Genomic DNA, 26,585 nt, shown 5'->3' with positions numbered 1-26,585 from the left:
GCAGCTGCCGTTCTCAGCTGGCCGTCACGCGGCGGACGCGGCCGGTGGTCACGTGACGTCACGCGCCGAGCTGCGGCCGTGTCCCTCTCTCCCCGCAGCGGCGTCACGCTGTCACCGCCACGCCCAAACCGCCGCGCGCGCCGCGCACCGGTGCCGCCGACCACGCCGCGGGCCGCAGCGACGGCCGGTGGGGGGGGGGGGGGGGGGGCGGAAAAGACACCGGGCAGCGACTCACGGCCGCCGCCGTCGCCGTCGCCGCCGCCGCCGTCACTTGGGCCGCCACAGCATCAGCATCAGCTGCAGCAGGGCCTCGGCAGTGACGGCCCGCGCCAGCAGGCAGCGCCTCTGGTGGGCGCGGCCGACCTCCTCCGGTCCGGCGGCAGCGCGCGCCCGCCCATATCACAACGGATGATCGGGCGTCTGCACATGCGTGGTGTTGTTGGCCAGGAAGGCCGGGTAGTGGCCGTCGTACTTGACGTCGTCGTAACACACGAACATCATGCGCGAGTTGACCGTCTTCCGACACTGCGGGCAGATGCGCTTCTTCTTGCGCCGCTCTCCCTTGGCCATCAGCTCGCGAGCACACCTGGCGGCGAGTGAGCGAACTGTTAGCTCATGGGATACCTGAAGGTGATCAGTGCATTGGTAGGTCATTAAAGGGCTCTTCAGGGACGTGCAGTGGGAAACGGACATCTTATAAGCTCACAGATGGACCCTGCTGTTGACAGGTGCTCTGTCAGCTCACAGGGTCATCTGACGGTGATCAGGTACACGGTTAACTCATATGGTCCTCTGGAAGCGAGCGGGTGCTCGGTTATCTTACGGGACCGTCTAGCGGGAATGGATCTAGAATACTGTTACATGCGCTTGTGAATATTCTGTGATGGCTGTGTTATACTCCACCAGTGGCGGCACTGACGGCGAAAACAATCACCATTCCGTCACAATACGGCAACGCCGCAAATGCCACTAAAAAACTCGCGTCAGCTGAAGTCGAAACACAACACTGGTCTGAAGATAAAGCCGCCAGTGGAGCTTGGGCCAGTAAACATGTTTCTGGCTTGCAAGCTCTCCGAAAAGTTGTTCTGTTGAGTACACCCGTCACAAACACGTCTGCAATTCCTAAGGTTTCCAGAAATAGCTTATCTTTCCTAGCAGAGCAGCTTCTGAAATGCCGTGAGCAATTTGGAAATTGCACGAGGTTAGACCATTTTACCTTAGGGGCATTAGCAATCTCTTACAAGAAATGCTGGGAAACGAACTTCACTTTTTAAGACTCATGATTTATCCTGTTCGCTCCAAGGAGTGTGTCCGAAAAATATGGCGACACCTTTTCTCAAGCTACGCAAAAAAGGCCAGCAACAAGGCGCGAGCTTGAGTGCAGAAATGTCAGCGCGCCAGCTGACTGCGGACAGCGTGAATTAATTGCGTCATAGAAGAGCATCGCTCCAATATGTGCAGTCGACGACAGACCTAATGTGTCGTCGTCAGCCGGCTATTCAAGTCAGATCGTATCTTACACTGATTGTTGGTTTGAGCCATATGGGTGACCGCCTTAAGTCAAAATTCACTGCTGGTGGCAAACATCTGAACGCTCCACGCCGCAAGCTGAAGCTGTGGACGTGAAACATCTGAGCGACCCACATTACCGCTGTCGGTGGATTTCTAGCAGCCGATGCTCATCTGATTAAGGAAGGCATGTGAGCAGCTCACACTTAATGCTACCGGAAGATACTTGAGCTGCCCCACATTCCCTGCTGGTGGTAGATATTCGAGGGGCTCCATACTCACTGCTGCTGGCTGTCAATTAAGCGCCCCCACATTCAATGCGGGAGGAAGATGTTTGAGGGGCCCGCGGTGACTGCCCGTGGAGGTCACTTGCAGCGGCACAGCCAGGGCGGTGGTGATTTCCCCACAGACTCTGACTTTTTCCACCATAGAATAGACGACCCTCGACCAAAAGTTTAACATCGGCGTCCTGCGTAGTCACCCCCCCCCCCTTTTAAGAATCCTGGCTGTGCCCCTGATCTCTTGAGCGACCCCACCCCCGCTGCAGGATGGAGGACGCTCGGGCGGCGCGCACTCACTGCTGGTGAAAGATATGTGAGCAGGGCAGCGCCTCCAGACTGTTTCCGGGCTCCTGGCCCAGCGGCTGGTTGCAGACGGCGCAGTAGAGCTCCATCTCCTCGGTGAGCACCGAGGAGAGTCGCTCCTGCAGCCGGGCGTTCTCGTCGTCGCCCAGCGCCGTGTAGATGCCCGAGAGCTGCTGGTGGGTGTTCCGCAGCAGCAGCTGCAACAGCGCCGGTAAGGAGGTAGGCTTCAACCAGGACTTGTTGCGAAAGGCACGCCAAGTTCTACATGGGGCAAAGTTGGCCGATGTATACGCTTTCTACTGCCTCGCCTGCTGTGTATGCCCTGCATTGTCTGGCGCCCTGTTCTTCCTTGTACCTCTATGTATGCTACGCATTACGTGCTGCACAATTTGTGTTGCTTATTGGATGCTAAGCATATGCGTGCTGCAGAGATTGCAACAGCCTTCACATGCCGTCTTATTTCAGGGAATACGAACATAGCATGCCTCATGGTAAGCGCCATTGGGAATTCGCATATATTCGGCTGTCTTCTGCCATAACAGTGCGGAAGTGACTTTTCTCTCCCCAGACCCTACTGCTGGCGTCGCTACTTCATAGTGATGTTCCCTTGCAGACAGCTGGAGCATAAGTGGCTAATTTGTGCCGAGACGAATGAATCCCTGTGCACCACGGTATCAGAATTGGTGAACTCTGGGGACCAAGAAATGTCAAGACTGGTCCCTCATCAACGGTTCCACAGCACGTTATATAGGCGCACTTTCAATGAAGAGTGGCTAGGACATTTGTGACGCAATGCGTCGTAATTGGACAATATTGAACACAGCCGGAGTAATCCTGCAATTTCGAGACACATCCCTCGATCATCAGACCAATCTGTAAACCAAACTTGTCAACCATAACGTCACGGGTCTCGTTCAGTTACTGCCGAACTACTCAAACCTTAACCATAATCAACCAGCATAGCGAAAGCATAGAAGTCCTCGCTTCATTGTGAACAAAATGGAAGGTTGTGTCATCCATACGGCTTTGTGGGTTAATCAGAGAACTTCGTTAACTTTTGTTGACGGCACAGAATTACTGCAGCACCAAAAAGATAAGCAGGTTACAGCGAATGACAACTCTACTTGGGCTCGTTATGTTTGATTGTCATCCTTCCAAACACCTTCTTTCACTTATTTCCCGGGTCTCTGCAAGCTTTTAAATGCTTCAACAGTTTTTTTTGGGGGGGGATTAAAACGTTTTGAGCCGCGCACTTATATTCAACACCCAGAGGAGCAATGTAAGTCCTGCAAAGATGGAGACTGTCCCCTCGGCCTGATCTATCACGGAAACCACGCTTCTGTCTCGCATGCTTTGTCCAATATGCTGTATCAAAACTAATTGCGAATGTGTAGGCATATATATATATATATATATATATATATATATATATATTTATATATGTATATATATATATATATATGGCCTGCTAAATGGAGCTATATATGTATATACATATACTTATAGCTATATATAAGTATATATACCTATATTATGATGCCCATTAAAGGATATATGTGGGTGCACTTCACACGTGTTATGGCTGTCAGTGCCGGAGCAGCGTCTGCAGACGTGACTGCTGCGGCCAGCCTGGCACCATCTCCGGGTTTACGGACCCACCCGCACACCACACCAGCTCGCCCCGTCTCAGCAGGTCGGTCACACTGGGTATTGGAGCGGCCGGCAGCCGCGGGGCTGTACTTTGCCGGGACGTCCAACACTTGTCATTGTGTGAGTGTGAAGGGCACCTTCTGAAGATGGTGATGCGCAGCTGCAGCAGCCAGTAAATGAAGAGCAAATTTACATAAGCTAGAGCTCCGTTTGTCTTACCCGGTGGCTCAGTTGGCTAGAGCGCTTGCCTTCCGATCCACCCACCTAGGCGGGGTGGGTTCGAGTCGCCTTAGGTGCTCACTGTTTGTCGTCGACCACTATCGCCTGCGGCCGGTGGCGGCGGCAGCGCTAAAGGTCAGTTACGTCTAGTGGGCGGGACGGACCGCACCGACCACTGCGGCACGTTAAACTTTCGCCACCAATTTCTGCCGTTGATCTGGAATTGTGCAATCGGATGCCAGGGGTCAGGTCTCACACAACAAGCAATGTTCAGCATGTGCTTTGACCCCAGAAATCTACCCATTCCAAAACTTCGGATTAAATCTTTACGAAAAGTGAAAAAGAAGGTAGTCTGCTCCTAAGTTTGAAGGTAATCTAACTTGGGCTAGTAACGACATAAATTGGATAGCTTATCCACGGACGTTACGTCGCTTAAATGCAGATAAATGGACTTCGAAACTGTCACCCTGCCACCAGCGTCCCTTTGCCATCGCGAGTGTTATTACACAGGACAGCATAGGCTCTTTTTGAGTCAGCGTGACACGCAGAAGTATCATCGGAAAAGCTCAGGGCTAATTTTCCGGATGGCCATTTTCGACTGGAATCTCAGTTTAAGCGTCCGGACAATTTAAATAATCGTTTTCAGCTAAGCTGTCGTTCGGGATGTCACTGGCGATCGAGATAGGCGCATGCGCACATGAACTATGGTTGAAATTCAAGAAGGCAATTGAAGCGACAGCAAAAAAAGCAATGAGCCATGAAATGTTCCTTTTGATGTAAAGCTTGACTACCCAGCCAAGAAACTGAGATAGCTCGAGATTGAAGATCAGTCTGTCCCGACATGGGGCGATGACATTTATTGTGTACAACTTGTAGAATTCCCTGAGACCAAGTATTAGTTGCTTACATACAACGTGGTAACTGAAATGAAAAAGTTGTAAAGCTCGTGGTACAACAAGCCCTTCGCCGATCGTTGTTTTCCGAGCATTCGGACACAAGCCAGCCCTAGATCGAGATCCGAACACAAGCCAGGTCTAGATCCAGATCCGAGCACGATCCAGCTCTAGATCCAGATCCGAACACGAACCAGCCCTAAATCCATGTCCGAACACGAGCCAGCCTAGATCCAGATTCGAAACACGAGCCAGCTCTAGATCCAGATCCGAACACGAGCCAGCCGAGATCCAGATCCGAGAAAAACACGAGCCAGTCTAGATCCAGATCCGAACACGAGCCAGCTATAGATCCATATCCGAACACGCGCCAGCCTAGATCCAGATAGAGCAGACGCAGTCCGGGTGTCAGGTATATGGTCGCGTGAATCAGTCCCAGGAAGTTACAGCAGACACTCTATACTATGCGTCTGAACCGCTCACGGCGCGCAGGGAACGGCGATAATCCTGCTCATAATAACCAAACGACCTTGTACTTAATGCACACCGAACTCATGAAGTGGAGCACTGCCACTTGCTTACCGGCGGGAGACTTCAATCACTTAGACGCCAGAGGTTCCATAACGAAGACGATGCTTCATCGGAGGTCGTGGCATTACGTGCGCGACGTTTTTAACGCAGGGTGAGGCTGCGACGGCCGAAGCCAGATCGGAGCAGGGGGCAAGGCTGGCGGAGACGTAGCCCATCAGTCCACTGATTCAGTCATCGGCTGCCTTTTCAGGACCGTTGGATCATGTGTCCATCGCAGCCGCCCTCTTATCGTCGGCGAATAAATTGGGGTGATTTGATGGACGTCGGGTGGGAAATCGGTCGCGTAAGACGCATGCATCTGAGGAGGAAATGACCGGGACGGGGCTCCGGTGCCTCGCGGGCAAGGCAGTGCAACCGGAGGGGTTTCAGGAGTCAATACGTGCCTTGGTACACACTGTGTACACATTGTGTGCACATAACGCATGTGTACACATGCGTACGCGTTGCAAGAAGCCCTGCTTTAATCGATAGCTTTGGTACACTTCTGGCTACTTCGGGAGTAAATTTGTTATTGTTTGATGGGCGTTTCGTACGCTCGTGTTTGTCTCACGCCCTAAGGCACTGGGCTTCTGTTTCAGGCGGAGAGTCTCTGTCAATGAGCAAAATACACAGCCGCCCGCCAAGGCACGAAAAGCCGACTTCTGAATGAATCATGAAATGAATGGGGCTCGAAGATAGCCATAAACGGTGTGGAAAGACGCAATTAATCTAGTGTCTAAAACTGGGTAGCAAAATTCTGAGCGCTCGAGCGATATCAGAGAACGAACCACCTCCTTGCAGCGCTAAATAAAGTCAAGAGTTGTACTTTGTTATCAACCGAAAGGAAGGGCATACTCACCAAGTCCCGTGATTGCTTTCGCCCACATTTGAATCGGTACAGCTCATAACTGCATTATGACTCCAGAGTTCTTACCTTGAGCTATCGGCCTCCAGTTATACTAGCGGAGGTACTGGTCGAGTGATTCTATACAGCGAACGTTGGTTATATTCACACTACTCGGCGCTTCAAGCCTGGCTTGTGATCACGAGTTACAAGCCCAGCTTGAAAAGTTGAGTGCTGTCAAAAGAGCAAATGTTGGCCCTATGATTGTTGGTCCGTCGCTTAACCGGTACCTCCGGGTATACTGAGGGTCGATAACCCAGCATATGAACTCCGAACTCAAGATGCCGCAAAATCAGAGGCTGAAGGTCTTTCTTGCTCATAATGAGCTTATGATTGCCGTAGCTAGCAAGTTTATTAAAGCAAAATTAAGCTCAAACACACAAGAGGGGTCAACACCTAACTTGACGGGAGCGGCAGCACGTTGGGAGAGAAGAGCGGATGTCTGCAAGCAGCACCTGACTTGCTACGCCAGGCTGCTTACAATAACTTCCACTGCTGCGTGTCATACGCTCGTTGACTCGCAGAGCTATCCACAGAACAGGCATTTACGGCAAACAAACTTATCTGTCGTCGCACTTCAAGGCAACTATTGGCAACCTGCGGAGCTTCAGACACATCAATGGCCAGGTACAGTCAGTGGCATGAGGTTTCATGCAGCGCCAGAAGATGACACGCAGCATCTGACACTGCAACGTGTCCCGTTTCACCTTGTCGGCCGAGAGAGCCAATCAGCAGCGGCAGAGTGGCCATCACTCGGATGTTTCGCTCGCGACTCTGTTGCCCTGACATCTCTCAAGTAACAAGACGAACGGGGCGAACTTGAGTTAATTATAACTTCCAGCTGGCCTCGCGATGCTGGAGACTGGCGGCGCCGTGATTCGAGCCCCGGGCTTCGTCGCAGCGTCCACGTACCGCAGGATTCGTCTGTATCGTAAGGGCACTCGCCGAGGTGCGGCAGATACATTCGGAATCGCTACGCTTTTGCGCAGTCGCTGAATGGGCGATCCCCTTTCCCCACCTCACAGTGCGCAACAGAGCTGCAATTGACGCGCGCACGGCGCGGCTGAGACGGCGCACCGCGCGCGCAGACAGGCGATCACCGTCTGAAGTACAGCTAATATACCCGGCGAACGGCCGGGCCGCTGCGCTCCGATTTGTGGGGAGATCCCATTTTACAATAGGCCAGCTCGATCTCGTAATTCGCCGGTGGCACTTGAACAGGAGCGGGATGGAATCATCAGGCGAGATTGGGTTTTCGGAAAGGATTCGCGCTCTATCCGCCGCTTTTCCGGCCGCTCCGGAAGCGGCGAGGAGACGGCTCTGGCGGCACGTGGGGGACGCTCCGTCACCGGTACGTGGTGACGTCGGTAACCTGGCTGCACTGTGACGGCCCTTCGTCCCGCCACGAGAGGCATTCGGCGGCGGCGCTGCAGGATTGATCGAAACCGGCCCCGAGCCGCGCTCTCAATCAGGCATGCCCTCGGGCTGATGAGCCAGATGATAACGAACTTGTCGGCAGCATCCTTCAGAAAGGCGCGGTTCCGAAACCGGCGCGGCTGTTGGCGCGGAGTCAGCTGACACGTCAGTCCGGCGCGTCGGGGCGAAAGAAGCGCGGCGGGCGCAATGTCGGACCCTGGGCCTGCGACACGAGTTCGAATCTTGGGCGTTGCCTAACACTTCACCGGCCATATCCTTGACAACCGTCGCAAAGCCTGCAATGTCAATTGTCTGGGTGGCCCCATAAATTCTGCACAAATGCAACAACTGTCGTAGCTAAGCTAATGCGAGCCGGCATTTCTGGAAATTGAGGAGCAGACTCGGATGCCCTCCGGGCACGCGCTTTGATAACTGCTGGAAGTTGCAGTCCAACCACGCGGACGACCCAGTCCAGCGAATGTGTTTTCTTTCCGCAATCGCTAGAGAAATATTCCGTCTCCTCTCACGATCACTGGTGGCACACCAACGGTAGTTGTCACCGCCGAAGTCGGTGCTAATCGACGCCCCTGCCCCGCCCCGCCTTGTGCCGCACGGGTGACGCACCTTGCTGCCGCAGTTAGTGACGGCGTCGAGCAGTCGGGTGTAGGCCTCCAGCGGCTTGCAGTCGCAGACCTTCTTCTGGCGGCAGAGCAGGCTGATGGACTTGGCCATGCCGTCCAGGGCCAGCACGCGGCCGAAGGCGTCCTCCATGTCCGTCAGCATCTGCAGCGCCGCCTCGTAACGCCGGTAGGCCCGCTGGGGAAGGCAGGGGAGGTCGGATATTTGTCTTGGTAGTTCCCGAGGAAAATCCTTTGCGCGGCACGTGCAAGACCACTTTTACGATGTAAGCCGAGAGGCTCACATTTACGTCATTGTATTAACCAGTATTGCCATATCCAGTGCCGATATCAGCTACAGTGACATGTGGAAATGGGATCCACCAATGTCACACGCAGAGAAAGCATTGATTTCATACGGCACGCGTCGCTGGTGAAGCCCGAGTCGCACCAGGCTTTTTGACATCACTCATTCCCTGACGTGTGCATGTGATGGCAAACGTGGGGCATAGCCGCTCAATTGATGGATCACCTCAGTGAGTTAGTTTTAATACATCTTGAATTACAACCAAGAGGAAACACATGCTGTGAGCAGGTGCCGAGCCACCGGCCGCGAAGCCTGGGCGTTCGTTACCTGTCCGTCACTCTTCTGTCGGAGGATGTCTCCCATTGCGCACAAACCGCGGGCGTTTAGCGGCCGGTCTCCCGCCTCCAGTGCCATCCGCAGCGCGTCCTGCCGACGCAGCACCTCCGGTTAGGGCACGTGCCAACAGTCACCAGGGAAACGCGTTCGCCGCCCACTGTCACTCATCAGTCGGGCAACACCCCGAGAGCAGCCGCCATGAAACATTGTCCTGCTATTGGATTACAACATGAAAGCGGTATTCGAGCAACAGATGTATCCAATGATATCGTTAACCTTTTATATTTATCGTCACCGTTATTGGTCGATCGATGATCGTCATAGATGTATTGATAACTGCCTACGCCAGTACATCATCCAGAACGATGCTGTCTCAATATCCATAGCTGGCCCGACAACGAACCAACATAGATCGTCAGGCGGATCGCGGAACGGAATCGACCGCCAGCCCGGCAGCGCCCCTGCGCCCAAAGAGGCCAGCAGCCGCATTCTAACGGTGTATTTTCGGTGCGTCGCGCAGAAGAGGCTGTCAGATAGTTTGATCATCTGAACAGCCGACGCACCAGCTACGCAAACAACAGAGTTCCACCGCCGGCTGCACCGCAGCCCAAAACAGCCTTCTGCTAAAGCTGAACAGTCTCCGAACGTTCCTCCGCCGGCCATCAAGGGGTGACGTCACGGTTGCGTAATGCCGCCCGCCCGGGGTGGTCAGTATGGCCGCTCTCGCCGCGGTGTCAGACGTCCCGGTCGCGTGACGACTTTATGCGCTGCGGGGCGGCGCCTGCGCGACGGCGGCCGGCCGCCAGACGCGGCGGCCGCCCGCCGCTGCGCCGCGCCGCCAGAATCGTGGAGATAAGACGGCTTGCCATTGCTAAGTTATACGGCGCTCGTCGGCGTCGAGCGTAGTCCAGCGATTGCATATTGCATGACCCCCGGCTGGGGGTCGGCATATATCTGCCCGGAGGCAGAGCAATAGCCGCGGTTCAGGCAGCCATTCTCAGTCGCTGTGCGACCGGTCGGCGGGCTGGCAGCGGCTCCAGAGAGAGGTCATTGGTGGCTGACGTTAGGCCTACAGCCTGCATCTGGATTGTGGCGGGGTAACTTATATTGCTGAATCTGTCGCCGATCAGAGCACAGCGCTTGTGCGAGTGACTGACCCATTGGCCTGTGTAACATTCAGTGCACACGTTGGCAGCTTCTGACACCAACCCGCGAATATGCCGCGTATTGCACCAGAGGTGGCACCATTAGGTGGACAGGCTGAGAGAACGTGTCTTGTTTGCTCACCCTGAAACGTTTGGAAGCCCTCGAGAACCAAACCAACGGACGTGGTCAGCGGCACTGATGCGGTCGGGAGGTACGGACATGTTCCAGACTGCCCAGAGAGAGGCGGCTCCTCTCCCATTGTCTGCGCCTGTGATGATTACAAGCAGGCCACTATCGCGACTGAGGGGATGGTCCTGTTCTGGGTGAGAGGGATCCCAATAACGCATGGATTGGCAAAAGATGAGGAGGCGTACTGGATGCCTTCATGGAACCATGTGAACGCCGGTACCGTACCGACATGGTACGATTTAACACACAGTTGGCGGTCTTTTCTCATACTTTTCCGAAAAAGTTTATTCGCCTGTGGTTCGAAGAATTACAGAAAGCTTTGGGTGGAACGAAACGCAACCAGCTTTGCTACCGTCAATGTTCTTAGAAAATAGGTACAAACATAATTAAAATTAAGTTTAAAATCAGCTAGCGCCGTTATCTCAGATGCACTGTATCAGAGGGCACCTTCAGACTGGGGAGGCCTCCTGATTGGGGAGGCCTCCTGACTGGGGAGGCCTTCAGACTGAGGAGGCCTTCTGCGCAGTGAAAAGCCACAGCGAGCGGGCCATGAGCGGAGTGCTGACCACCCTCCACTAAGTCGATGGTGCCGCCGCTGCTCGATCCCTATCAACCGTCCTCTTACAGCACAGCGCTGTGCTTTTCATCGCCGCTAAGAGCACCTCTCAGCCATTTTGCGGGTTAAAAGTAAGTAAACAATGAAAGTATGTTATGATATGACGCTGACGAGCTCCAGGGACCTGACTCAGTCATGGAAACCATTACAGCTCAGCACGTCGGCTGCCGCGCTACAAGTATGATGTGCCGATAGTAAACATATGTGCTGCAGCATAGCAAGCCGCATTATGACATTGGGATGCAGTTTATACGCCGTATTCAATATCATCTTAGCCTACGAAACCGCATTTCATCGAAATTTTGCTCTGCACGAGACGAATGTTATTTTCATTAATATCCTCCTACAATACACTTATTATTATTGATAATCTTCTTGCAGCACAGTTCTTGAGAAGTTCTACTTAAATATACACCGTTGAATAAAACGCATTACATTCGTCTCTCCTTGAACATAGCAAAGAACCCCAGAAACGAAATAGCTTACCAAACAGCTAAACTAATTTATGCAGCTCTATTAAACAGCGTTGAAAGGGAGTTACGCCTGGGTGAGAGATGTGATATCTGGGTGCCGTCGTAGCGCACCCAGGGCTGAGCCAGGCTGGTGGTACTGAATAGATGCGCAGGATCACATATACGGGTTCCCAGCCGATACAGGTCGTGGTCAACTGAGCCTGGGGCGGTCAAACACTGTCTGCCCCATACCGAAATCCAGGGAAGGAGACGGACTAGGAAATGCACCACTAATTTAAGAACATGACCGAAATAACGTATGAAATGATTAATCAAGGATGTGCTCCGCATATCGGGCTAATTACATGCGTACAAGAACTGTGCAGACTCTCATAAATTGTCGTTTAACTGTTTTTAACATCCCTGCAGCTGTTGTCGAGCCACAAATTAGAGAATGAAACACTTGCGTCTCTGCATAGTTTGACGTCGGATATTGTTCAGCCTCCAAAAAGAAGCCCGACAGCGAAACTGCGCCTGACCAGCCAGCCCGCGTCCGATTTCCGGCGTGGCGATGGATTTACGCGGTTAGGCTGTGCCGCAACGCCCATCTGCCGCCGGCACAGCGGGCCATGTCGCGCACACGGTAAGGGGTCGCGTTTCGCCGAACTCAGCGTGTTCCGAAACCCTGACTCATCCTTACCCTCAGCCAACTTCTTAACATCCGGTCTTTAAGCCATGTGCTTTCTGACCCTTCTTTCATCAGCCCGTAACGGCGTAGTTGAGCCCTTACTGATCCCTTGCCGTCACGGCGCCGAACCATTTCTGCCATGAACAACTGCGCTGTCCCGAGTAAAAGCTGTAAAGGCAAGCTTTATCGCGCGCACGGGCGGCACCCCCACTCCCTCCACACAGTCTCCAAACAGCCGCATCCATCCCTTCCATCGACCATCCCTCCTCCTCCGGCACCGACCGCGCCCCGCGGCCTCGCTGCCCGTGCGGGCCGCGCCGGAACGCGGGGCGACCGCAGCCCACTGACCTGACAGCACTCGTACGCCTCCGACATCCTGCCGAGCTTGCGCAGCGGGGTGACGAGGTGCAGCAGCGCGAGACGCTGGTGTCGCATGTTCAGGTCGCAGATCTGGAAGCTCTTGGAGAGCTCGAACGCCTTGGCCACCAGCTGCAGGCCCTTGCCGTAATCCTTGAGGACGTTGAACACCTGCCCCATGCCGACGTAGATGAGCAGCTCAAGACCCACATCACGGATGCTGCGCGCCACCTTCAGCGCCAGCTCGTAGTGCTCGATGGCCTTGCTGAAGTTGGAGTAGGTGACATAGATATTGCCCAGGCAGAGGTGCACCTGGCCTGTAGTGCGCGACTGGTCACACTGGCTGTAGAGCGAGTGGCGGCAGTACTGGAGGGCGCTGTCCAGCGCGCCCATCCGCTCGTTGCCGCGTGCCAGGTTCAGGTACGCCTCGGCTCGCAGCACGTTGTCCTCCATGCTGTTGGCGATGTCCAGCTGCTGGAAGGCCAGCTCCACCAGCTCCCTGGAGGCAGATGGGGGAGCGGTCAAGGTTCTCTGCGGCGGACAGCGGTCGGCTGGTGTCCGTAACGGCATGGAGAAGTTGGACATTGTCCATGCCAATGAGAGGGCGTTTGCCAGTGTCCGTGACGGCAATAAGGGGTCAGCAGTGTCCGTGACGGCGAGAAGGGGTCAGCACTGTCCATGACGGCAAGAAGGGGTCAGCAGTGTCCGTGGTGGCAGGAAGGGGTCAGCAGTGTCCGTGGTGGCAAGAAGGGGTCAGCAGTGTCCGTGGTGGCAAGAAGGGGTCAGCAGTGTCCTTGACGGCAAGAAGGGGTCAGCAGTGTCCGTAGTGGCAAGAAGGGGTCAGTGTCCATGACGGCAAGAAGGGGTCAGTAGTGCCCGTGGTGGCAAGAAGGGGTCAGCAGTGTCCGTGGTGGCAAGAAGGGGTCAGCAGTGTCCGTGGTGGCAAGAAGGGGTCAGCAGTGTCCATGACGGCAAGAAGGGATCAGCAGTGTCCGTGGTGGCAAGAAGGGGTCAGCAGTGTCCGTGGTGGCAAGAAGGGATACGCCAGTATCCGTGACAGCAAGGCGAGGTCGGCCAGTGTCTTAACTGGCGATCAGGAGAAGACCAGGGTCCGTGGTGTTGAGAGCGAGTCGGTCCGGATCAGTGACGTCGAACAATGGAAATCAGGATCAATGGCGACAACCAGTGGTCAGTCAGGGTCAACGGGGGGGGGGGCAGGGGTCAGCCAGGGTCCACGAGGGGGCAGTGGTCGGTCAGGTTCCAAGCAGTGGTCAGTCAGGGTCCACGGAGAAGCAGGGGTCGGCAGGGGTCATGGACCCACGGGAGCGAGCGGGGTTTGGCCCCTGGGGTTCATGACGACGAGCAGGGGCAGGCCGAGGTCCATGGTGGTGAGGACGGACCGATCGAGGCCCATGACGGCGAAAAATGGAAGTCATGGAATGAAATTGGTCGACGTTAATTTTTACGACCCATGACGTACGACAAAAGATATTGAGTAAGCAACATCGAGAGTGATAATGCGAGGGCACTTCACGACTAACCATTCGGATGTTACGCCGGTCAAATTAGTGTTCATGCTGGTCATAGATCAGCCCTGTTAGACGTCGATACGGGGATCCGTTTCGCCGAATTGCTGCGCATAGTTCTCTTGTTCTGTATGACATCATGCAAATGCATGCACTTCAGTCAAGACCAGCCTCCTATATCAGACCTCAACATGGCTTAGGACGTATGCGCATGTCTACAGTCGCACCTATTTGCATTGGCTGTCTGTGCGGCGAATGTAAGCAGAATGAGCCTAACGTCATATGGTCCCAACCATTAAGAGCCTCGCCCGCCTTTTGAAGCCTGGCAGATGTGGCCGAGCACGGCTCCCTGAGGAACTGATAAGCGGCGGTCCAGCCGGTCCCCGCGGGGAGGCGGTCCCGCCGCCTCCCGAGGGGAGGCCGCCGTCGGCTCCCAGGGGAGGCGGTCCAGCAGGCCCATACAGATCCAGCAGCTGGCGAGGGATGCTGGAGCCCTGTTCACGCTGACGGCACGAGCTTGTAGCTGATGAAAGACAGACTAATGTGTCGCCGTCACACACTCCAGCTCTGGTCTGGAAGGAAGAAAGCGCAGCTTTCTGGTGCTATGCAGCCTTGGCCGCGTTGCAACGCCTTTCGATTGGTTAACTCGACAATACTCTGGTCCTTCAATCATGCGTCGTTAGAGTTGATTGATGTACGAAGCATCTTAAGCATACAAAAGCTGCTGTCAGCTAGTGACAGATGAACCCGACACTGGCGGCTGTTTGAAAGGGAAAATTCGACATTTACTCGGGCACAACTTATCTCGTTTCTTGTGCATGCTCCAGAACCGTCTCGCTGCAGGTGGCAGCCGTGGCGGGCGGAGCGAAAGCTGCTTGTAATGCCAGTCCAGTTTTTGTACTACAAAAACATGACAAAATTTTGTATAATGCTGTACTGGATGAAACTTATAAAGTGATGCCATCTAAATAAATGCGATGTAAAATAAACTTCAGATTCGGACAATGTTCCACATATGACCCATCTCGGCTGTGCTCTTCTGTCTGGCGGGGTCTCCACCCACGCGCGAACATCCCCAGTAACCCGGTCACGCGCCCACTAAGAGCTAGTTTCTCGCAGTGTGTAAAACACGCCCGACACTTTAATGACCAGGCCCGGCCAGACTGGCGATCGCGTCGAGCGGCCGGATGCGCCGGGCGCACGGAGCCGGCGCGGGCCCGTAGCTGCAGATTCGCAACCGGCGCGGGCCCGGCGCGTCCGTACGCGCCCGGACTCGGTGCACGGCGGCACGCATGGCTAGCACGCCGCCGAGCAGCCATCGGTAATCATTATAGACGGGGAGGGCCGGCCGGCCAGCAGCGGCGGGCGCCACTGACAGATGGCAGCGCGCTGCCGCGCGTCCGCCCGGTCGGCTGTGTCGATCCGCCGATGTCGGCGGCCGCGCGCAGCGTCGGCCCGGCACCGGGCCGCCGCCGCTCAGCCCGGCCACCAGAGGGCGTCCACTCGGGCTCGGCCGAGCGCTCTCAGAGACGGCGCGTCCAGGGGGAGGGGGAGGGGGACGCTCATCGCGTCCTGTGACGCGACCGGGCTCTCCACACCCCAAATTGGGCATTTTAGCTGAAGTGGCGCCTATTGACGGGCTTGGAGAGGCACCCGAGAGCCTGCGTCAGCACGATCAGACTCATGAAGACCGTACCCCAGGCGCCGGCCGGCGCGTTGCCCGCTGACCCAGCGGTGACTGGGCCAGGCGAACCAGCCGCCCATCCGCTGGTTCACCCCGGCCGTCGCCCGCCGCCTGTGGGCCCGCCTGTGGGCCCGCATGTGGGCCCGGCCGCGTCTCGGCTGGAGCGTGGCCGCGGGCTATGCGTCGTTAGCAGTCGCCAGACGGCATTATCGGATTTCTGCTCGCTGAACGGCAGTCCGTCGGACCACGCGCCGACAGCGTGAGAACGTCCGCGGCACAAAGTGGCTCTCTCGAAGAGCGGAGGGGGGGGGGAGGGGGCGTTCGATCGCTCCCCTGGCTGTGTGGGGCGCCACAGGGCTCTATCGGGCCGTGAGAGAAGGTCGTAGGATAGGGATCGTCGAGCATGGAGGGGGAGGGGGGAGGGGGCAGGAGCACTTGCACCAGAATAAGCTTAATACCATTTTCTACCTGTAACTAATTTGAGCAGCCCTTAAGCCCCTGTGCTTTCCGCGGCGCCCCGTGGACAACGATGCCCTATGCAATATTCAGAAGTATATAATCCTGCATGACTTGACACTGCACTGACAGATGAACGGTTGCGAATCAAATGCATTGCGTTGACACATAGGCTGCTATGCTTGACATAGCAACACACCGAAAGGATTCTTGAGGCCATTGCAGTGTTGCGAACGGCTTTGAAGAGAAACGATTTGGGACCGCATATAGGGCAAAATGCTTATGAAGGGTACAACATATTGATCCTTTACAGCCAAAGCGCGCCTCAGAACAACATGGGGTCGGGGAACGACTTGGGATATCGTCTTGAGAGACAAATATTCACATCTGTGGTATAGAAGCTAGAGCCGATTAAAAAATTAAAATGAAATGTTCTTGAATGTACCAGATAGGTCAATCTAAATCAAATCTAGAATACATTTGTCCTCATAAAGCGTGGTGTCCTTACGAAATGCGCAGCCGACCTGCAAATGCTCGAAAAGGGAGGCAAGCACCGGCAGGTTCAAACAGGTTGAGCTTGGTGCGCACCGACTGGAATGCAAGGTCTGAAGTTATTGATTAACATTGTAGGCTGACAGCCTCTATTTGACAATTCAGCGTCTCCCGATAAAACCGGGCAAAGTTTACAAACAGACATCACGGCAAGTGCAAAGTAACGAACATTCAAACTTGTGCAGCAAAGTAAGTCCCTCAGCCACAACACCCAGACTTCCCAAGACAGCTCACCACGCTCCTTAAACACCTCCCTGGAGGAAATTTGCAAAGAATCAGAATGGGTATGGTTCCCAGACTCACGTCATCTCGTCATCAGGCCCAGTGAGATGACCTGGCATTGCATGTTCCCCTTGAAAGCCGTCCATCCTCGCCCACCCACCACGAATTGAACCGTTCTGTGGTAGGCCGGACCACGCCGCCTCGCCACGCCCAGTCTCTGGGAAGGAGAGAGCACGGCGTCCACGCGCCGGCGGCCGCCGCCTGCGCGGAGGGTCGGCGCCGAGCGGCGCCGCCGCGCCCCTCCTCCTCCCACCGCCGGTATCCATCAGGGCTGGATCGCGTGCCTCTGCATCATCGCATCCGAGCTTCGAGAGGCGTAGGGAAACACCGCCGGAGCACGGCCGGGACGGCCGGCCGCCGCCGGCGCCGGCGCCGGCGACGGGGCGCAGAGCGCGCCCGTCGGCGAAAGAAACGAGGCCGGTCGCCGCCGAACGGACCGTGGAAGAGCGAGCGGTCCGGGTGACGAGGTCATCGAGCTCGGCCGGGAGAGCGCCAATCGGAGTGGACGTCGCCCGGCGAGCGGACCAGACAAACGAGAGGCGCAGCGAGGAGCGAAACGGAAGCGGTTAATCGTTCCCTGTCCGCGGCCCAGCAAGCCAGGGAGGCGATGGGAGGACCATGGGTGAGAGGAGAGAGAGAGAGAAAGAGAGAGAGAGAGAGAGCGGGGGGGGGGGGACGAGAGGAGGGGGGGGGGGGGGGGGGAGGGAAGGCGAGATAGGGATGCAGGGTGGTGGGGAAGGCGAGCAGACATATTGATATGCACAGCATTATAGCATGGAGCTCGCCACATTCGTTCCGGTCTTGGATATCCCAATTCCCGAAGCTTTTTCTGCCGTCAAAACACCCACGCTGGCCTGCTTTCACCGCAAAGCGTTGTACTAAACGGCTACTAAGACTACACGTGCATTCCATTAAGCGGCATGTATGGGAAAACGGATCCGGACGATCGCTGACTTTTTGAGACTGTGGAAAGTTAGCTTGCTGCTTGAGCAAAGCTTGCTTATGATCCTGGCTGTACAATGCTAAAAAGGATAGACAGAAGGCATGGTCTGCTTTCTAAATGCAGTTAGGAACCTATGCTCTATTTCTTCGTGCTGTATGAGAGCACGCACCTTACAAGACTCAGCTTTACTAGGGTGTTCTTTTTGTAAATAAACCACGACTTGAAACCTGCATGAAAGCTGAATAAAAATAATGTTTCATGCAACTTAAGGATGTTAGATGTGATAGTCTTTGTGCGCCTAGCTCTGGAGGCGGGTACAGGGGGGGGGGGGGGGGGGGGGCTTAGCTCGACCGGTACGTGCGTGACTGGATGCGCCTATGCCCAATCTGTACGTGCGTGGCTGGGTGCCTCTCTGCCCAACCTGTACGTGCGTGGCTGGGTGCCACTCTGACCGGCCTGTACTTGCGTGACTGGGTGCGCCTCTGACCGACCTGTACGTGCCTGGCCGGGTGCGCCTCTGCCCGACCTGTACGTGCGTGGCTGGGTGCCCCTCTGACTGACCTGTACGTGCGTGGCTGGGTGCGCCTCTGCCAAACGTTGAGCTCGTGTGGCCTGGCCTCGGTTTGGCAAGGCGGCGTCACGTGACTGAACTGCAGTTGACTACTACCGGCTCCAGAGCACGGGATGGCTCAGAAACGGCGCTCAAGTCCGGAGCGGGCGCCCGACCCGGTGGTGTATTTGAATGACGTCGCCGCAAATACACCACAGTTTACCAGGAGGTATTGGCAAAACGACGGTATGGAAGAGGCATTGGCTATATTTACAATGCTCGACGTTTGGAAGCTATTCTCATGGTCATAAGTGGCCATGAAGCACTTCTATTGGGAAGTGTCCACCCCTCCGCCAACGCGCCGTCCCCGACATCCGTGGATGGGTGTCAAGGTCCTTATGAAGGCGGTTCTACGGGCCTCATTAGACTACGGAGCAATACCTACATTAGACTACAGAACAGTTTCTCATTATTCTACGGAGCAGTACCTACAGACTCCCGCAACGTATTTGTCGTCCCTTGAGTCCGCCGGAAGTAAAGGTGCAATGTGCTGTAGTCAGCAACACGCAATTTAAACTCGTTTTTGGTGCACTACTGTCAAAATTATTCCAGATGATGGGGAGACTGCCTGTTGGCTAAGGGAGGAGTGGGCTGGGACAGGGGGAGAGGGGGAGGAAGTACGACACGGATGCGGCCCTTTGTGCGCGCCGTTGCGCTTTTTCTGAGACATTGATTCCCACAACCGTGACTCTCTAAGCGCGCTGGCATGGCGCGTTGGCACCACAAGCAGCCAAAACGAGCTCGATTCGGATCCACGTGTAATTAAGGATGGGCTGTAGGTACGGAGTGCAAATCTGCGAGGTATATATGGCCACTTCGAATTATTTGAATGAAGTGAAACACTTCCGGACAAAGCTACCACGGTGTGCTCAACGAGGCATCCTTGATAAGCCATCATAAAATACGAAAGCATGTTTGAAACGGAAACGGTGAACCAGTTGGCCATGGGAAGATCACGAAACTCACCATAAAACCGAAAATGGTGGAGTAGTGCAATGACCAACATCGACGTGGCGATCCAGGAACCCGGGCAATGGTGGAAGAAAATACTAACTCCCGAAGATCAAAGCTACCCAGCCAATAAAGCAAAGGGAGTACATCAGTACTTACGGAACGTCAGATCCCTCGCGTTGCCCGCCTACCTTGGTTCATTTCATTAACACACCATTACCAATGCAGTGACGCCGGCGACGGCGTAGCAGCGGCTGCCACCTCAGGAACGCACAAACTCCGTCCTGACCTTCGCCCCTAACCCCAGAGCGTGGGTGCAGCCGCATCACAATGCGCCGCACGCCTGCGTGCCTGGTGCCCGCCTCCTCATACACCGGGCACACGGCCGGATGTGCCGCCGCCCGGATGTCGCCGTGCCGCCGGCCGCTACTCGGTGTTCATTAGTGCCGCTATGCTGATGGCTGGCCGGCAGCCAGCTCGCTGGCGTCCGCAGGCGCCCTCAGCCTTATGCAATAGCCGGCAGGCAAACAAGCGGCGCGCGGGCCGGGCGCGCATTATCATGCTGGATGCGTCATCCCCGCATGAGGCCGCCTCTCTCGCGCGCATCAAAGCGCGCGCTGGCGCAAAGGGACGCGCTTCAAAGCTGGGCTTACGAGGTCGTCAAAATGTCCGGGCTGTGCTGGTGATGGGGCCGAGGTCAACGCGCCGTTCGGGATCACTCGGGCGACAACCCATCCGTTCAGCTCCTGCTGACAATTGTAATTGTGTGCATGGCCATGCAAAGTACATGCGGATGGAGTGGAGCGGGTCGACATTTAACGAAGTGGTATCAGATAACACTTACTGTCACTGCATCTGTTTCCAATATCCTTCGACTTCCGGCTTTCAGCCGGAGACAGAACTGCCCGATCATGCTGCTGACGTACCTGTATTTTCCCCAGTGCATGTAGGCCTGGCAAAGATATCCCAAGGTGATGAAGCGATCCTGCTCGCGTCGGATCTTCCGCAGAGCCTCCTTCCACTTGGCCACGGCCTCCTGGTGCCGTTGTTGGTTGAAGAGCTTGATGCCTTGCTCCACCTGGGGAGTGGGCAGCGTCCGTGTCAGTGGAACTTGCCATCAACACCACAAACTGTCTACCAGTGAAAATAGAACTTATCATCCGCGCCGAAGATCGTCTACCGGGGACGGTGGGGCTTGTACACACCGGAGACGTCTACCGGGGACGGTGGAACTTATACACACCGGAGACGTCTACCGGGGACAGTGGAACTTACCGCACAGAGCCGGGAACAGCCTGACAACGACATGTCACCTACCAAAGAGACCACCTGCTGGTGTCCGTGTTATATGTCATCCACGCCCGAGATACGTCGGTGACATTGGAGCGCGCTGCCAGCTCCGGGGGCCGCCCGATGACGTCAGCAGAATTTGTCAGCGCAGCACGGGAAACCGTCTGCCGGTGTCGGTGGAACGGGAAGGGAGTGGAACGGCCAGAGTCGCGAGTTGGTCGGGTCCAGCAGGCTGTCGACATTGGGAGTTTGCCGGGGCCGACAGTCTGTTAAAATTGTGAGTTAGTCGGGACCGGCGACTGGCGCGGAGCTGTGACCTGGCCGAGCCCGACGACTGGCACCGAGCTGTGAGATGGCCGAGACCGGCGACTGGCGCCGAGCTGTGAGCTGGTCAAGACCGGCGACTGGTGCCTAAATGTGAGCTGGTCAAGACCAGCGACTGGCACCGAGCTGACAGCTGCCCGGGAACGGCGACTAGTGCCGAGCTGTGAGCTGACCGAGACCGGCAACTGGCGCCGAACTGTGAGCTAGTCAAGACCGGCGACTGACGCCGAGCTGTGAGCTTGCCGAAACCGGCGACTGGCGCCGATCTGTAAGCAAGTCAAGACCGGCGACTGGCGCCGAGCTGTGAGCAAGTCAAGACCTGCGACTGGCGCAGAACTGTGAGCTAGTCAAGACCAGCGACTGACGCCGAGCTGTGAGCTGGCCGGCAACGGCCGCCAGCCCTGGGGCACCTGCGGGCCCATCGACCGTAATAGACGGCACAGTTCTGGGCGGACGGCTCTAAATTTCATGAACGCCGCCCGTCGGCCGCGGCGCCGGCGCCGCGGCTGATTTCCCCAGTGATAAGTATGATGGCGACGCGTCGCTGCCGGCGGCGCGCACTAAATGCCAGACGGGCGGGCGGGCGGCTGGCTGGCATCGGCGGCGCTTTTGATGAGGCTCGGAGCGCCGCTGCTGAGCCCTGACCTGGCCGCTGCTGACCTCCGATCTGTGCCGCTGCTGACCCCCAATCTGTGCTAACTGCTAACTGCTAACCACTGCTAACCCCCGACCTGTGTCAACCTGACCCATGACTTGTGTTGCTGTTGACCCCTGACCTGTGCCGCTGCTGACCCCTGACCTGTACCGCTGCTAACCCCTGACCTGTACCGCTCGGCCGGAATGTGGACCGGGTAGCGCACTGACGGCCGCGGATGGGACCTGAGGTCCGCCAGTCGACAGGGGCGTGACCCCCGGCGACTCCAAAGACTCGCCAGTTCCTAGAAGACATCTACGATCCGCAGGTCTGGATGTCCCGAAAGGCCTGAGATCTACCTGTTCCTTAAAAAGGCCCGAGTTTTGTCAGTCTCTGGCAGCTACCTAATACGCAACAGTCTCTGACAGAAACCTCTGCCGTGACGGCCTTTGCCAGAACACCGACCTCTTCCTGTTCCTGACAGGGACCTGTCTTCTAAGCAGTTCTGACCGTTTTTAATCGAGATGTGGGGTTCCCTCCGTCTTTGACGAGATATGAGCTCTGTCCGCCTCCAACAGGTGTGAGCTTACCCAGTCTCTCTCAGCAGCTCGCACTCTCCCAGTCCACGACAAAGGCCTAATCCCAGCCAGTCCCTAGCGGAGGCCCCAGCTTCACCCGTGTCTGACGGAGGCCTCAGCTTCGCCAGCGTCTGATGGAGACCTCAGCCCTGCCGCCCTCTAACAGAGATCCCACAGCTACGGAACCCACGGCCGACGATCTCCGTCTGACGGAGATTTCAGCCCTGCCGCCGTCCAGCAGAGATCCCACAACTGCGGAGCTGACGGGTGACGATCTCCGTCTGACAGAGACCTCAGCGCCGCCGCCCTTCAGCAGAGATTACACAACTGCGGAGCTGACGGCTGACGATCTCCGTCTGACAGAGACCTAAGCCCCGCCGCCCTCCAGCAGAGATCCCACAACTGCATAGCTGACGGCTGACGATCTCCGTCTGACAGAGACCTCAGCCCCGCCGCCCTCCAGCAGAGATCCCACAACTGCGGAGCTGACGGCTGACGATCCCCGACGCTCGACGGCGGCGCCAAGCACCGCGAGCCTCTGTCGCCGTAGTAGCACATTGGAAGAGCAGTGAAGCGAGGCTGCAGCCCTCTGCCAACCACGAGCACGCCTAATGATGATTTCGTTTGCGTGCAGACGGGAAACGCGGCGAGATGAAGGCGATACAGACCGCCGACGGTCGGCCGCCCCAGCTTATCCCGGCTGTGGTCGGAGCACCGACGCGTCGGCAGTGTGGCAGGCTGCTCCATCCCGTCATTGGAGGTCTGGGGGATGCGCTGGTGATCTGGTGATGTTGTCACAGCGTGTGCTCGCGACGAGTAAGCTCGTAAATGCCTGAGTGTTGGCGATATCTTGCGAGAGAGCGATATATATATATATATATATATATATATATGTATATATATATATATATATATATATATATATATATATATATATATATATATATCTGACAAAGTTAATATTTTTTCTCAATATTTATGTATAGCGAGTGATATTTATCCGATAAATGTAATTTACCATAGTGATATCGGCCCATGAATCACGTGCGTCGTTGTCATGTTCGTCCGCCTGATCCGTTTTTTTTTAGCCAATGGCTGTAAATGGTTCTCCAAGTCCTGTCCATGAGTGTTTGTTCATCCCAAAAGACGCATATACAGTAAAACGCACGCATATTGTGTGGAAAGTAGACTTTCAAAGTTCGTGGCCGACAACGTGCATGATGCCCCTGATTTGTTACACATAAGCTTAGCGTTCGCATACAGGCATCCACTCCGCTGAAATGCTTATGATAAATGCTTTTGGCTCTTTCTCAGCATCCGATTATATTCACATGATTATCACGTATTAACTTCGCATGATCGCTCGAAAAGAAACAATCAGAGCTTTCCAACTGGCCAACGCTCTTCAGGGAAGCCGTGAAGGTTGCCAGCCTATCCTCGCGCTGATGAAGTTTGGCCGGCGGGAGCGAAGATCAAATATGAATCCCCCTATCGATCCGCCCAGGCCGGAAGTGGGCGCCGTCACGACACGAGTGAGACATTCAGAAGGGTTGGTCGGTAGTCGCACCCTTCCATTGATTCCGCCCAGGCAGTGTAGGAAAAAGACGGCATGTGTCTATCAAACGGCACTAGTCCCTGCACCGAGGCCACAGCTATAGCACTTCAGTCGGGTGCGGAGACAACCTTCGGGAAAGCTGTGCCGTCTCGCGTGCAGGAGAAAATATCCGACGGAGTCATCCAGGGCATGCGATCGCAACGTTACATTGCATTGCAACAATGTAGAGGCAGCCTTTCCCCGGGGAGTAACTGTAGACCGCCAAACCGTGAAACTAATACGTTTTGGTCGAAACTGAGCTGGGCGGTGAAGAATGAATGTAAGGTTTAAAAACATTGCATTTAAGAAATGTGGAGCCCAGGAGGCAGGACCAATTTTCTGTTACTACGCGGGCATTGAAAACACATAGAATTTAGAAAGCGTTGTTAGAGTACACCGCAAATCTTATAGCACAAAACGAGCGTACATAACTTGCAAATAAATGTTGCACTAAAGCATGGTAAGTTTGTTCGTTCGGCGCCACAATGGCATACCACGGCCTCACGGAAGGTACCAAGACGACAAGGCGAAGAGGGGTGCGTGAGAGGGGGGGGGGGGGGGAGAGTTTGAGTGTTAGAGAGGGATGAATGAAAGGGAAGAGGGAGATGAGTTCTTCCGACAACTGTGAGATTTAGCAGTAGGGGAAAGAAGGTAAAGTTTTATCATTTTTTACTATGACGCCCTCGCACCCTAGCCAAGCATAGTTCTTGTTGCATGTGAGGTTGTTTCAGCAATTGCATACCTGCGGCTACTTGAAGCAACATATTTTGATACACATTTGCTGCTTAGTATTTTGTATAACTCTAGCATTATATTTGCTACTCTTTTGTAAAACAGCAGTTATCAAGGCAATCGCCATTTTGGTCCCGTCTTTTAAGGGAAGAACTATAAAATAAATACAGGGCTACCGAGATATTATAGTAACCGGCTTGTAGTCAAATTTCTTGGTCTCGGATTGACACGATGCGCCGATGCCTACGATGGATCACTACGCACTTATCGTGCTCGTTACTTCTTGACACCAATCTGTCAGTGCCATCTACTAGTCTAAAAAGTTGCCATTGAAATATTGGGATGAACCGCGTTGTCTTCGTTTACGTGGCTTGTTATGAAAAGTAATGTCCCTTAAGGACATTCAGAGCTTTTATCCATAACATGTCTAACTTCGCTTTTTAAGTACCATTTTATGTCTGTTATCATTTACTGATTTCAATCTACCGCATACACCTATGTTAGAAATTGCAGAATTCAGTCTAGTACTAAATAGCAGTCTTGGGCAATCTGCACTTTCTTCAAAACCAGCCGATATAGAAATCCAGAATCTGCAGTTTTTCGATCACCTGAAGAGCTCTATTGCAACACTTTATTTAAAAAAAATGGGAAAAATGTGCTCAGTACAGGGAAGCTAAACTCAGCGGATTCGAAAGACAAGTTATTTACGGTACCCAAAAGGAGTCACCGGCATGGCGGTAATTACGGGCCGTTCTCCCTCTGTCCCTACCTCTCTCTCGCTCTCCCCCTCTCTCTCTTTCTTTCTTTCTCTCATTCTCTCTAGCTCTCTCTTTAACTCTCTCCTTCTCCCTCTCTTTCTCTCGCTAGCGCATGGTAGTCTCGACAGCAACCGATGAATCGCCGACAAGACGAAACCTATTCAGGAGGCCCAAAACAGACTCATTCGGCATTGTAGAAAACCACGGAGCGAAACTCTCCTTTAAAGTAAGTGCCGGATTTGGCGGAATAAGCCGTTTTTAAGTTTTTAGTAATTCAGAACAAATGATAAAACACATCGTTATATTTCCATTTTGATACAATTATTAACAATATTTTGAATAAGTCTCTTCGATATCATGCTTCTGCCTAGTGCCGCTCAGCCCCCTCCCCATCCCTCTACGCCCACGGCGTTCACCGAAGTAACCAACCTTAAATATCGTCCATCGGCTCCAATCTCCTCTTGTCGCCTAGGAGCTCGTCTGGGATCAACGTCTTACAAAAGGGGGTATGGGTGACCAATGCATATCGCACACCAAACATCAATGATCGCGCTGCAAATTCTGGCGTGCATTTCCAGCGCGGGGAAGCTTTTGGAATGTTAAGTGATTGACCTCGTCCGTGCTAGATGGCCGGCACTTCACAGTGATCGACGAATTTGCTGGAGCCGACCAGAATGTTCCGTCTGCTGCAGTAGATCAGCGGAATTACGTTTGCGTATGAATTTGACCATGGAAAAGTTAGCCGCTGCAGTGGCTGCTAGCCTATGTCCGGGCCGCCGGACGGATCTCAGCGGACTGGGACGCGTATAATACATGCATTGTCTCCTCACCACTGAACGGCGCCTGGCGCGACGTCCGATGGCTGTTGCGTCCCCGCTGGGGGGCCTAATGACACCCTGACCTATTACGCTCCCACCGCACCAAACCACCGATCGACCCGGCCACGCCTCGCAAGACCGCTGACCGGGTCCATTGCGCGTCCCCGCCCCCTCCCCCCGCACCGCCCAGCCGGCCCTGCCTCGCTGCTGCGGTGCTCGCCCCGCTGCCGGGCCGCTGCCGTGCGCCACTGACCCGTTTCCTGGCGATCTGCTGTCCGACCTTGCTGTGGCAGGCCATGATGCAGCGCCAGAAGCCGGCGCCGCTCAGCGGACTGTCCCGGTCAGTGGCCACTCGTCGAGCGGCGGCGACATGCCCGGCTGGGGCAGCAGCGCCGAGAGC

At 55.1% G+C, this 26,585-nt stretch overlaps 2 protein-coding genes across 2 annotated transcripts in view; both read right to left on the bottom strand.

Moving 5' to 3' along the window:
• Positions 1–335: 335 nt before the first annotated feature.
• LOC119092036 (43 kDa receptor-associated protein of the synapse homolog) lies at positions 336–26,526 on the bottom strand. The gene is made up of 7 exons (XM_037214993.1): positions 26,439–26,526; positions 20,384–20,535; positions 12,445–12,952; positions 8,997–9,095; positions 8,370–8,561; positions 2,088–2,290; positions 336–586 (listed from the first exon to the last, which is right to left on the bottom strand). The coding sequence occupies exons 1-7, from the start codon at positions 26,481–26,483 to the stop codon at positions 400–402; spliced, it is 1,386 nt and encodes a 461-aa protein (XP_037070888.1). The 5' UTR covers positions 26,484–26,526; the 3' UTR covers positions 336–399.
• Positions 26,510–26,585, bottom strand: part of LOC119092206 (uncharacterized) — a 37,322-nt gene continuing 37,246 nt past the window's right edge. The window contains exon 4 of the mRNA XM_037215183.1: positions 26,510–26,585. Coding sequence (XP_037071078.1) covers positions 26,510–26,585 — 76 coding nt within the window.

This window comes from Pollicipes pollicipes, unplaced genomic scaffold (assembly GCF_011947565.3).
Source record: "Pollicipes pollicipes isolate AB1234 unplaced genomic scaffold, Ppol_2.1 Scaffold_3447;HRSCAF=4054_pilon_pilon_pilon, whole genome shotgun sequence".
Lineage (NCBI taxonomy): Eukaryota > Metazoa > Arthropoda > Thecostraca > Pollicipedomorpha > Pollicipedidae > Pollicipes > Pollicipes pollicipes.
Note: the sequence above shows the minus strand (reverse complement) of the source record. Positions and strands in the feature narration are given on the sequence as shown.

Excerpts from the sequence above, each read along its gene's own strand:
- LOC119092036 (XM_037214993.1), bottom strand. The coding sequence starts at position 26,483 with ATGGCCTGCCACAGCAAGGTCGGACAGCAGATCGCCAGGAAACGG. Across the intron at positions 20,536-26,438 it reads AGCAGATCGCCAGGAAACGG|GTGGAGCAAGGCATCAAGCT; the intron begins GTCAGTGGCGCA and ends CCCACTCCCCAG. Across the intron at positions 12,953-20,383 it reads ATGCACTGGGGAAAATACAG|GGAGCTGGTGGAGCTGGCCT; the intron begins GTACGTCAGCAG and ends ATCTGCCTCCAG.